Source organism: Hakea prostrata, chromosome 8 (genome assembly GCF_041222555.1).
Source record: "Hakea prostrata isolate BN-2017 chromosome 8, UWA_Hpros_2, whole genome shotgun sequence".
NCBI lineage: Eukaryota > Viridiplantae > Streptophyta > Magnoliopsida > Proteales > Proteaceae > Hakea > Hakea prostrata.
The window spans coordinates 29950538-29963515 of record NC_142607.1 but is presented as its reverse complement, the minus strand read 5'-3'; the positions used below and the strand labels follow the sequence as shown (position 1 = coordinate 29963515).

Below are 12978 nucleotides of genomic sequence, written 5' to 3'. Positions count from 1 at the left end.
TACCTTTAGATGTTTGGACTACAGGTCCAAAAACTTTACTTTTTCAAACGAATTCAATTATGCTTGAATTGTGTCTTTCCTTTTTGGCCAATCATTTCTTCATTTACATTCATCCATGATTTAGGTTCAAGATCCTCGTCTTGTTTCATTATTGGAACCGAAGCATTATACTCAAAAATGTTGTTGACAACTATATCTTTTCGGTTCCATCTTTTTCCTGTAGTGACATTACTAATCGAGTTCTCTTCATAATTTTTCAGGTACCTGAACCTCTTCTAAGGTTGTATGGAAAGTTATGCCTTCAGGATTTTCATGATCAATTGTCTCTATATTATGACCATCTTGATCATTTCCTCCCTTCATTTTTTAGGATTTTATCCTTAGAACCGATTAGTCATCCACGTTTTAAACGTGGTTTAGTCTCATTTGCACTAATAGATTGTCCTGCAGAGACATCAATTCGAATTGGAGCATACAGAGCTAGAATATAAGATTTAATAATTCTTGGCAAGTCAGTAAAAGCATCTAGGAGCTGATTCGCAATATTTTGTAAATGACTTATCTTTTGAACTTCAAATTCACATTGCTTAGTGCAAGAATCTAAATGAAATAAATATAATGCATTCTAATCAATCTCTTTTTCCAACTGTTTATTCTCTCCCCCTAATTGTGAAATCCAGCCCTAACCCTAACCCGGAAACCCTGTTGTTTGTAAGTTCGAAGACCCGAAGTGAAGGTAGAAGACAACTATGGGCCATCTCAATGGAAGACATGGTGTTTGACCTAGAACCCATGGAAATTGATGATGGAGTTCCATACTTGGAAACCTTGTTAGAGTTGGAGAAGAAATTGCACCTTGAAGAAATAGAGCTTCGTTGATGGACTTAAAGCCTATTTGGACATGGTTTGAAGGCATTCCTCCATGCTAGGTTAGTTGCTTGATGAGTTGGGAGAATCCCCTTTGAAAATATTGAGGTTTGGTGCTTCAATTACCTGACTTGGGCTTGCTGTCAGCCTGGGTCGACTGTTTGGGTCGACTTGGCCAATTGACCGACAGTCTCAAGGTTTTATTTTAAACCTCTAATTTAGGGTTTTGATGCTCTATTTAATAAGACTATGTGGTTTTTAGCCACTCATGTTTCTAAAACCTCTGGAGAACATGGAGAACCTCTCTCAAAGCCCTCTCTTTGGTGTGTGGAAGATCCAGTGCGAGTTCTCAAGTTCTTAGGCGATTATTCCTCATTAAGGTTAGTAATCTCTTTTAATCTTCTATGATCTACTCTTCTATTGATGGTTTCTCATCGCTGTGATTATGAAGATGGTATTGCATCCTTGCAAACACCTGTTCTTCAATCTCTATAGTAGTGAGTGAATCTCCATTCATTTCAATGTTCCTATGATCTACGCAATTGAGTTACATGAAGAGATCTTGTGAAATCTTCATGCAAGTATGATCATTCTATTGTTTTTTATTTCAAAGCATGTTAGGTTCATTCTTATATTAGTTTTTATCATTGATCTACTGTTGTTATTCTTCTAGAGTGAATTCTCATTCTCCTAGCCTCTCCGTTGAATCCACGGACTGTTTTCTCTAAAAACCCTATTTTTGATCAATGTTGATGTCTAATCTATGTTAGTTAATCTTAGATTACTATTCTAGAAGTTCCTTTGAATTTTCGGAGTGTCTTGCACACTGGAAGATGAATTTCGGATAAAAATTCAGAATTTTGCTTCATACTGTTCATTGGGTCAACTGGACCAATCGACCCAACCAATTAGCCCAGCTGCTAACAGTAATGCATTTCTTTGTCTATTTCGATCCGTTTGACTTATGATCTTCTAGGGTTTGTTCCTAATGATTGAACTATGCTTGTTTAGGGTTTGTTTGCTAACCCTTGGACCTATCCTCTTTGTGAAACCGGCCCTAACCTTGACCCAAATACTCTATTGTTTGTAGGTCTGAAGACCCAAAGTAGAAGTGAAAGTCAACTATGGGCCATATCAGTGGAAGACATGATGTTCGACTCCAAACCCATGGAGATTGACAATGATGCCCCATACTTGGAGACCTTGATGGAATTGGAAAAGAGACTTACACCTTGATGAAGAGAAGTTTGGTTGGACATGATTTGAAGGCATTCCTCCATGCTAGGTGAGTTATAGTTTATGTTGTGAGAAGCCCATTTGATTTTGATAAGAGTTAGACCTTCATTTCCCTATTTCAGGGCTTTGCTGACAGCCTGGGTCGAGTGCCTGGGTCAACTGGGCCAATCGACCCACAGAGACAGAATCTGTGCGAGATCCTCTGTTTAGGTTTATGATGCTCTATATAATAGAACTTCGTGTTTCTTAGCCTCCTTTGTTTCTAAAACCCCTAGAGAGCATGGAGAACTCCTCTCAAAGCCTCTCTTTGGTGTTGGTGAAGAACTCTTGCAAACTCTCAAGTTTCCGCTCTTGTTCCTTCAATCAAAGGTTAGTAACCTCTCTTGTATGGAATTGATCTACTCTTACTATGATATATTCTCTGTACTGAGATTATGAAGAAGATGTTGCATCCTTGCAATCATCTCTTCTACAATCTCCATCATTCTTTTATGCTATGATCTTCATACTTAATCTTGACCATGATTCTTATGATTTCTTCATAAAACTATGATCATACTCTTGATGTGATTTCTCTAGCATTATAGATGCATATTCATGATTATTCATATCCTTGATTTACTGTGTTAATCTACTAGAATGAGATCTCATCATCTCTAGTTCTTCTCTTGAGTTTATAGATTGTTTTCATTGAAAACTATGATTTTATCAAATTAGAAAGTATGATTCTAAATTAGTAAGTTTTGGTTTTGATCGTTGTTCGATGTCTAATATATGCTAGTTAGTCTTAGATTACTGTTTTAAAGATTCCCTCCAAGTTTCGTAGAGTTTCGAATCTTGTAGAATAGGTTTCGGATAAAAAATCAATTTTTGGATGCGTACTGTTCATTGGGTCGACTGCCTAAGTCGACTGGACCAATCGACCCAGCCAACCTTCCCAGCATGACAGCAAGTGATTTCTTCGTCTGTCTTGATCCGTTTGATGTCTATTCTTTTAGGATTGCTTCCTAATGATTCTTTAATGCTTGTTTAGGGTTTGTTTGCTAATTTTGGATTCATTCTCTTGTTCATCCGGAATATCTTCGAATCTATTTAAGGTAAGGACAGTTGTTTCCATATTCACATAAATTGTGTGAATCCTAGTTTCTAAATTGGGAAACACATAGATTTGTTACTGATATTGTAGTTTCTAATTATGATATGACTGTTGTAAGTACAGTAGGATCTTACTTTTATATTTCCTTTATGTACTTAATCATGTATGGACTCTTACTCATATATGTTGCATATTCAATTGATCTTGTCTTTATGTATTCTTTCATATGATGAGATATCAATGGTGTATGTTATGACTGAATTGGGAATGTGATTGATTAGGTATGATTGGGGATTGGGGAATGTCCTTTGACATTTTTGTCCTTGGACATCAGTGGGAATACTATGGGATATTTCCGATGGTTCCCTTTGACGCTTTCTCGGATTATTGGTTGTCATACCTAGGATTTGTCTAAAAGTGTTTGGCTAGGATTCCCTATTATATCAGACCCGATTCGGAAGGGTATTGAGACCGAGTAACCCGTGGTAGCAATGGGGATTCATGGGTACTCAAGACTAGTGAGTTATATTCGTGATAGGACATGAATCCCATTGTGGATACTTGTGAGAGGCCATTCATTGGTACGATCGCATCTAGTAGGCTTGGGCTCAAGGGCGCTCAAGACCGGTAGCCAACCCGTGAGAGGATATGAGAGCTTACTGTCTATTATTTGTGGATGACCAATAGGGTTAATGAATCCGTAGTCCGAGTTGGTTGTAGCCATAGGATACACTGACTCTAGTGTGAAGGATACTGGAAAGGATCGCCCGGGGTGAGGAATGGACGTATCTGGATCTAAGTTGACATAACCAAGTAGATGACTTGCATTTGGCTAGGCTTTACCTTGACATGCGCCAATACTTAGACCAACAATGATGTGAGAGAATGGTGACCTAAACCCCAGCCAAGGAATGTCCGAGAGAGATGCAGGACCCAATTACCACCGGAGAACTTAAGATACTGAGATGGTTGAGGGAGAGTGATTTGAGACCTACCCAAAGAAGCATACTACTTTGACTTAAAGCATGTCTTCCTATAAAGACCATCATACATAAAGTTAGACTCATACATGCATTGTTTGTCTCCTATCATTTTGCATCATGCTATGTTTCTGCTATGATGTTATTATGGGATAACTTACCTTGTTGAGTTCTCTTGAACTCACTCCTTTCTTGCAAATATCTTTTGTTAGATTATTCTACAGGTGTTGATGACTATGACAGCCAGTACTAGGAAGCGCAAGCTGATGAAGCATACTTCACACAAGGTGTTGGCAGTTACAAAGATTTCGATGATGATCCCTCATGTGATCATGCTACATCCAGGATTAGCCCTACCTTGGAGTGGAAGCGGCCGTGCTTAATTTCTGCAGGGTTTTTCACAGTTTACTCAATCTGGTGTTTCTGATAAAGAAAATCAAGACTCTACTTTTTCTCATCGCTTTGTCATTCGTTGTCAAGTGTGCAAGAAGTTGGGACATGATGCTCTTCGGTGTTGGAATCATTTTGATCACACATATCAAGTTGGGTCAATGCTAAAAGCTTTGGCATCCATTCAATTGAATGATTCTTAGGATAATTGGTGGTTCCAGGCTCAGGAGCTACAGATCATGTAACTTCTAACCCAGGTAATCTTTCTTCAATTGTTCCTCTTAATAATTCCTCATCTCTTATGGTTGGCAACGGTGCTCGTCTACCTATTACTCACAAAGGTTCACCTACTGTGACTACTGGTACTTCAGTGATCCCTTTGCATGATGTTTTGGTAGTGCCTGCTATTAAGAAAATTTTAATTTTTGTTTCGAAGTTAACAACTGATCTTGGGTGCTTGATTGAGTTTACTGACTCTGGGTTCTCTATTAAGGATCCTCACAGCCAAGTAATATTGGCATCGGGGAGTAAGCGGGATGAATTGTATGTTTTTGACAATAATGGTGCTATTTCAGGACACCAGGCTCTCTTTTCCTCTCATTTATGTGTTGTTTCAGAGGATACTTGGCATCAACGTTTAGGCCATCCTTACCCCCGTATTACTAGTTTCTTGAAGACTAATGGTTTGATTCGTGTGAGTTGTAAATCTCGGCAGCTTTGTAGTAGTTGTCAAATGAGTAAGAATGCCCAACTTCCCTTTGTTGGTTCTTTCACTAGATCTCTTGCCCCTCTTGACAGAGTGCATTGTGACTTGTGGGCTAAGGCACCAGTATCTAGTGTTTGGAAATTTTGCTATTATGCTCTTTTTGTTGATGATTTTTCCCGCTTACCTGGTTGTTTCCTCTTCAGCATAAATCTGAATTCTTTGATTGCTTTCTTCAATTTAATGCCATGGTAGAGACACAGTTCAGCTTGAAAATTAAAGTTTTTAGTCTGATGGAGGTGGTGAATTTAGTCTTGGGAAGTTTCAAAAATTTTTAGCTAGCAATGGCATTATTCATCATGTATCTTGTAGAGGTACTCCTGCTCAAAATAGCATTGTAGAGAGAAAACACAGGCACTTGGTTGAATTGGGATTAGCAATGTTGTTTCATGGTTCTGTTCCTTTATGTTTTTGGGTTGAAGCATTTTTTACTGCAATATTTATGATTAATCATCTACCTTAACAAATGCTTGGTATGAAGACTCTTTTAAAGTTGATTTTTGATCAAGATCCACAATACTCTGCTTTAAGAGTTTTCGGGTCTACTTGCTTCCCATACTTGAGACCTTATGCAAATCATAAATTTGATCCTCAGTCTATGTTGTGTGTATTTTGTGATATAGTGACAAGAATAAAGGGTATCGGTGTTACCATTGTGCTACTAGTAAAGTTTATATTTCAAGGAGTGCAGTTTTTGATGAAGCTTCTTTTCCGTTCAGCTCTACTGCAAATTCTGCATTTCTGGTCAACCTGAGTTACATATTAGTGATTTTGGTGGATGGTTTTATAAAGATGATTCTCTTGATTCTAGTAATGTTGTGGTAGTTGTTGCGGGTAGTCTTGATAATTTTGTGCATATAAAACCATGGTTTGATGATATGAATGTCGTGGTTATGGTGTCTTCTTCAGCGCCGATTGTCTCTACTGTACAGATTCTGCTCCTGTGGAATATTGTTTTGGGTATAACAGATTCTATGAATAATATTTCAAATGGGGCACCAAATTTTGGATCCAGTGTGTTTTCTGCTCCTAATGAAGACAGTTCACATGGACTTTCAAAAGATATTCAGCATGGGTCTAATCAAAATGGGCTTGCTATACTTAATCCTTCTACTGTAGTTCAGCCCATAGATAATAGCCCAACTCAGCAGCATTATGCTTCTTCATCAGTTTTAGCCCAACCACATATTGTTCCATGTCATTCAATGGTTACCCGATTCAAAGTTGGAATTATAAAACCTAGTCCAAAATATGCACTTGTTGTTATTAGTATCCCACGTGAGCCTCGTACAATCAAAGAAGCATTGGATGATGCTAGATGGTTTTTAGCTATGAAGGACGAAATGAGTGCTTTGGATCAAAATAAGACCTGGACTTTAGTTCCTCGTACTACTCAAATGAATGTGGTTAGCAGTAAATGGATTTCTAAGTCCAAACTCAAGGCTGATGGGTCTCTCGAAAGTCTAAAGGCTAGATTAGTTTCAAGGGGTTTTACACAACAAGAAGGGGTATATTTCTCTGAAACCTTCAGTCTTGTGATAAAACCCGGTTCTATTCGGCTTGTCTTAAGCATTGCAACTATGATGAGATGGCCTATTTGACAATTAGATGTCAAAAATGCTTTTCTTCATGGTTTCTTGACAACACCTGTTTATATGACCCAACCACTTGAGTTTGTGGACCCGGCAAAGCCTCATGCAGTATGTAAATTACACCTTTCGTTGTATGGGCTACGTCAAGCTCCAAGAGCGTGGTTTCATCGTTTTAGCACATTTCTTCTTAAGTTTGGTTTTGTTTGTTCGGCTTTTGACAGTTCGTTGTTTATCTATCAGGCTAATGGGAAGGTTTTGTTGCTTCTTCTCTACGTCGATGACATTGTTTTGACTGGGAATGATATGGGCTTTGTGATGGATTTCATCTCTCGCCTTAGTACACCTTTTGCTATGAAAGATTTGAGCTTTTTACATTACTTTCTTGGGATTGAAGTGGCTACTACATCATCTGGGCTTTTTCTCTCCCAATCTAAATATGCACGAGATTTATTACATCGGGCTCTTTGGAAGACGTAAAGTCCATGCCCACACCAATGGTGTCTCAAACTTCTTGTACTATTGTCGATTCTACTCTTATCCAGATGTCACAAATTTTCGCAGTTTGGTTGGAAGCCTTCAATATTTGACTATGAAATAGACACATATATCTTATGCTGTAAATTCAGTTTGCCAAGCAATGCATAGACCTACTATGAGTGATTTTTCACTTCTAAAGCATGTCTTGCGTTATGTTAAAGGCACTATTGATTTGGGCCTTCAGATTCATAATCATAGTTCATTTCAGCTCTATGGATTTTCCGATGCGGATTGGTGTCCCACTACTCGAAGGTCCACAACTGGTTATTGCACATTCCTAGGTAGCAATTGCATCTCCTGGAGTGCTAAGAAACAGCCTACAATTTCTAGATCTAGTACAGAGGCTGAATATCAGGCTATGGCTTCTACAATGGCTGAGTTGACTTGGCTTAGTTCTCTTCTTCAAGATATTGGCATTCCTTAGTCATCTCCAACAATTTTATATTGTGACAATATGAGTGCACTTCATATGACAATCAATCATGTTTTTCATGCACATGCAAAACATATTGAATTGGACTATCATTTTGTTCGAGAGAAGGTGGCACTTGGGCATTTGATTACTCGTTATGTATCTACTAATCATCAGCTAGCTGGTATTTTCACTAAACCTCTGCCTTGTAGAGAATTTCAGATTTTATGTACCAAACTAGGTTTATCTCCCCGGCCTAGTTTGAGGGGGGATATAGAGATAGAGACACGTGTACAATCATGTTGATGGGTTTGATATGGGATTGCTATCTATAAATGTCTTTATACTGTACATCTCAAATAATGAATTGAAATATTTTGTTTCCTTTTTTAATAATTTTCTCTCCCCCAATTGGTTTGTCTGGTGGTCTTCTACTGTTTTGGGACTCCTTTGTTCATGTAAATATAGTATTATAGTGATAATGGTGTTTCCATGTTTTACTTTGTTTTAACACAATTAATTGGCAAGTCATTTGCGTATTGAATTCTTCCATCTCCAAACAACAGCAATGAGAGACATTAAATCAATTGGGTTCCTTCGCTGGTGGTCCATGGGCTCTATACGGAGACTGGAATAGGTATGTCTACTTGATAGATATAGTAAGGGAGGTGTTCCTCTAAGGTGGCGAGATGTTCAAAGTTTTTAACACTTTTTGTCACTACAGAATCTAATGTTACTCCCAACTCATGGACTTCCATATACCTAGTCGAACAAACACAGAGTCATCAATTGCATAGAAGGCAAACTTGATCGGATTATTAGTAATGCTGAATGGATGCAACTCTTCCCTGAGGTTAGTGTACAGAACACTACTTTCACTAACTCTAATCTTATCTTGCTAGTGTTAAATATAGATGTTCATCCGCTCTTGGCTTCTAAACCGTTTTGATTCGAGAACTTCTAGACCCAAGAAGAATCCTACCCAGATTTAATTGTGATGCATCCAAAAAATGTTAAGCCTCCAAATTCCTTGAAGATGGCCTACAAAACAGAGTTAGATGTGGCCCGACCGTGGGATTCGGGAGGCCACCTCCGAAGCTTAAGTCAATTATTGAACTAATCACCAAGGCTCTGGCAAGTTGCAGAGCATAATAATGAATGCGTAATTGGGGAATGATTCAGATACCTTTAGAGTGAGTTGATCACTTGTTTATATAGACCTTACCTCCAATTCTCGATCGTTGAGTGAAGTCTCGATCTCTTTCGGTGACCGTCTGATCGTAGGGTTTCCTTCTAGATATTCGGGAACGCAAGTAGTTACCAATTTCGGCATGATTCCCTCACCGCTCGCTGATAGTTGCCTCCTACAAGTCAGCTTTGTCTACCGCAAGGTTTGAGAGATCTTACTGAACTGATAACTGAAATGTGGCGCCTTTATGATTATTAAGTTAGGTTTTGGTGGGTCCTAGTTGTGGTCTAACCTGGATAAAGATTATGAACCTGGTCCAAAATTTCGGTGTAATTTTCCTCGTATCATTTGCCCGCAAGCCAAGTGTTCGAGCAACGCCGTGGAATGTTTGGTCTGGTTTGGTATCTTCACCGATCATGAGCAAATACGAAATATCTTTTCAAGTAAAAATATCTTTGTATTTAATGCTACTGACATCTCTTTCCAGCGAGGTGCCGTCGAACCATTCTGACTCCTCATTGCTTGTGTGTAGTGGGCCACGTGGTGATCGGGGAGGCACGAACATTACGCCCTGTCGTTCGAATCGTCGTATCTTAGATTTATTTCATCTTGACGAAGGTTTTTTGAACCGTCAGTGATTACAGACCATTGAAGCTTTACGAATCGTTCGATCTTTTCTCTCGAATCAATGCGTGACCCTGTCCATCAATTAGACTCAATCTTACTTGTATTTTGAATCTATAAAAGGTTCCTCATGCCTCATTTCTTCTTTTTACTTTTCTGCTCTCCAACTTGTGTTCTTGCAAGTCTTCAGTTTCAACCTGTGGGACTCAAGTCCTGTTCTTCTAAATCACAAGTAAGTTTTATTTCCCTTTGTTTCATCTTTCTGTTCTCCTTTTTTTTTTTTTTTTTTTTTTTTTTTTTTTTTTTTTTTTTGTATTCACACAATCTATTCTTTTTGTTCATTCCATCAAAAAATGGGTAGCGGTCAAACTTCTGAGGAGAGCGATTCTGTAGACCGCCTAGTAGAGGGTGAAGAATCTGCCGAACAGGGAAGCCCTACTGCTTCTGTTGAACTCTCTGGTGATCGGGATCATAGGGTAACCGAACATTTGTTGCAATTTGCCCCGGCTAGCCCTAGAGAACCACCAAGCAATGCCCCCATCATTAAAGGGTCTTCCTCAAAGAAGAGAAAGGCTCCTAAGAAGACGACTGCAGAGAAATCCCTTCCATCAAAAAGACCTTTTGTCGGTCCTTCAGACATTATTTCTGTGGTTCGCTCAGCAGACCTAAAAAATATTTGTTCTAACTACTCAATTCCACGTTTTTGCATCATTCGTATCCCGAACTCAAATGAGAGGGTCAATTCCAACCCTCCAGGGGAGTTCTCCCTTTACCTTGACTCTTTCAAGAGTGGGGTTCGACTTCCTTTATTTTCTTTTGTAATCACCAAAATTTTAAACCACTAGAAAATTTGTCCTGGTATGCTCCTCCCGAACAGCTGGAGGCATATAATTGGTTACCTGGGGCTCTGCCATGAACTCGGGTTAACCCCTTCTTTAGATGTTTTTCGTCATTTTTATACTCTGAGTAAATCAAATCCTCCCGGGTGGATAGTCCTTTCCAAGAGCTTGAAGACTGAGCTAGTCTGGCAAGGGGGAATCCTTGCAGAGGTTACCTACCCTTCCAATAATAAAGGATGGCGGGAAAAGTTTGTTTTCCGTAGGGTTCCCAAATCCAAACAAAAATTCCCAATAAGATGGAGCACCCTAGACTCCTTCACCCAGATCAATCGCTCTCCTTTCCTGCCCAATCGCAAAAAATGAGGCGGTTCGGGTCATCAAAGCCATTTCTTGGCGTTCGGAAATCCATGGGCATGCCATGGAGTATGAAGCAGTTCTTTGCTACTGGGGTCTGAGCCATGGTGAGTGCCCAAAAGCTTTAATTTCTCTCTATTTATGAATGTACTCTTTGTTCTTATAATGACCTTGATCTTTCGTTGATTTGCAGTGCCTCCCAAGTTTAACCGCAATGCAGTCGTTTCTTTGGCTCAACAAAGTTTGGCTACTGCCGAGGAGAGAGTCCTCCAAAAGGGGAGAAAAGATGCTCTCGAGGGTGTCCCTTCCCCGAAGAAAGCTTCATCTGTCGCTATCTCGAAAGGGGTTACTCCCCCGAAGGGGCTTCTGAGGACAAGGCAGGATCATGCTGCCCAAGGAAAAGATCCAGTAATAGTCGAAGAATCCACTCATGACGATACTGCCCTTGTCAAGAGGAGAAGGGAGCTGACCGATGATGCTGCTTCTAAGAGGAGAAAAGTCGATCAAGGGAAAATCTATGTTCCCAAATGGAAGGTGAATCTTCAAGACCCGGTTCTTTTGGATACCAACGCGTCCATTGATTGGGCCGTTAATGCTCGAACTCCATGTGATCGAAAGGCCCTAACTGAGATGTCTGATGACGAATTGGTGAATTTTAATTTCAGGTGTGTCCTGATTCTTTAACTATTCTCCCAGCCGGAACATCTGTAATAGGCTAACTTGTTTTCGTATTGTTGTGACAGGTTTCTATCTTGAGATGGAAGCGAATATGAGAGTTGGCCGTTTACATGCTAACGTCAATCTCAATAATGAGCTTGCTGAGAAGAGGCTAGGAGAAATCTCCAAGTTGGAAGAGGAGATTGCCCGACTTCGTCCTTCTGCAAGGGAACTTATTATTGCTAAGCCCCAAATGGAGGATATGAGAAAGGAGCTGGGAGAGTTGAAGAAAAATGCCCGGACCTCAAAATCCAAAATTGAGGATCTCACTCAAGAAAAGGAAGAATTGGAAGAGAAGCTGGAAGCTGCTGCTTCTCCCCAAGGTCCCGAAGATTTGAAGCCGGAGGTTCGGAAAGCTTGTGTCTTGAAATACTTGAACAGCGTTCTGTTCGGTGAGTTGCTCAACTTATACAATTTGGTTGCCTATCGGGAGGGTGTCAATGACGTGTGGAAGAGTATTCTGACGGCCGATCCTTCCTTCTCGATCGAAGAGCATAAGGACTTAATCTATAAGGAGACTTTTGTGGATTTGCATCTGCCAACTCCAACTTGGGTTGCCGAGAAGAACAATCTACCGCCAACTAATCCAACCAGCCCAATTATTAACAAATATTTGGATGATGAGCCTGCATTACCTTCCAACCCCAAAGGTGTGGCAAAAAATGCTCATTCAATTGCTCAAAACCTTCGAGGAACAAACTCCTAAAGCCGCCTCTGAACAAGAAACTCCCGATGCTGCCACTGACCAAGTTCCTCAATCTTCTGCCAATTTGTAGATGCTTTTTTTCTTTTGTAATGTGTAAGGGTAGACCCTCCCTTTTGGGCCTTATGTCTTAATAATATTTCCTTCTTCTTGGCATATTTCCTGTTGTAGTTTTGACGATCGTATGTTTTCCCTTTTCACGTTCAAGTGTTTCTTGCACTAGAACTTAATTGGACAAAAACTGAGAGCTCTTTGAATTAATCGTTGCACTATCCTGCTCTTATCATGCCCTTTAATTTCTTCACACAGCCCCTCATTCAAAAGATTAGAGGTTTTGGCATTCGAGTGATTCTTTGCTCGGGAAAGTTTGTCCTCAGTCTTGCCCGTTCGGTCATCTTGTGGTTAACCTTGATCCTTCATTTTTTCTGAAAGATGTTGTCTTCATTGGGAAATGAAAACGTCACTCAAGTCTTAAATGCTTTGATTGATGGTTCAGCACTCGAGTTCGCTGTCTTTGTAACCTGCGCCTAATATGCCACGTGGATGGATGCGATGGTTTCGAACCCTTTTTTCAAAATTTGAAAAGTTGCTTAATGTCCACCATCCATCTGTTGTGTTCAAACCATCATTGGTTTATGACCGTTGATTTTCTAGGACTCAAACCGTCGCTGCTCTATCA

At 39.7% G+C, this 12978-nt stretch overlaps 1 protein-coding gene across 1 annotated transcript in view; it reads left to right on the top strand.

Moving 5' to 3' along the window:
* LOC149007523 (uncharacterized) overlaps positions 1-7401 on the top strand; it is a 41620-nt gene extending 34219 nt beyond the window's left edge. The window contains exons 2-4 of the mRNA XM_089167090.1: positions 4791-5263; positions 6052-6840; positions 7165-7401. Coding sequence (XP_089023216.1) covers positions 4791-5263; positions 6052-6840; positions 7165-7401 — 1499 coding nt within the window. The remainder of the gene's footprint in view (positions 1-4790; positions 5264-6051; positions 6841-7164) is intronic.
* The last annotated feature ends 5577 nt before the right edge of the window (positions 7402-12978 follow it).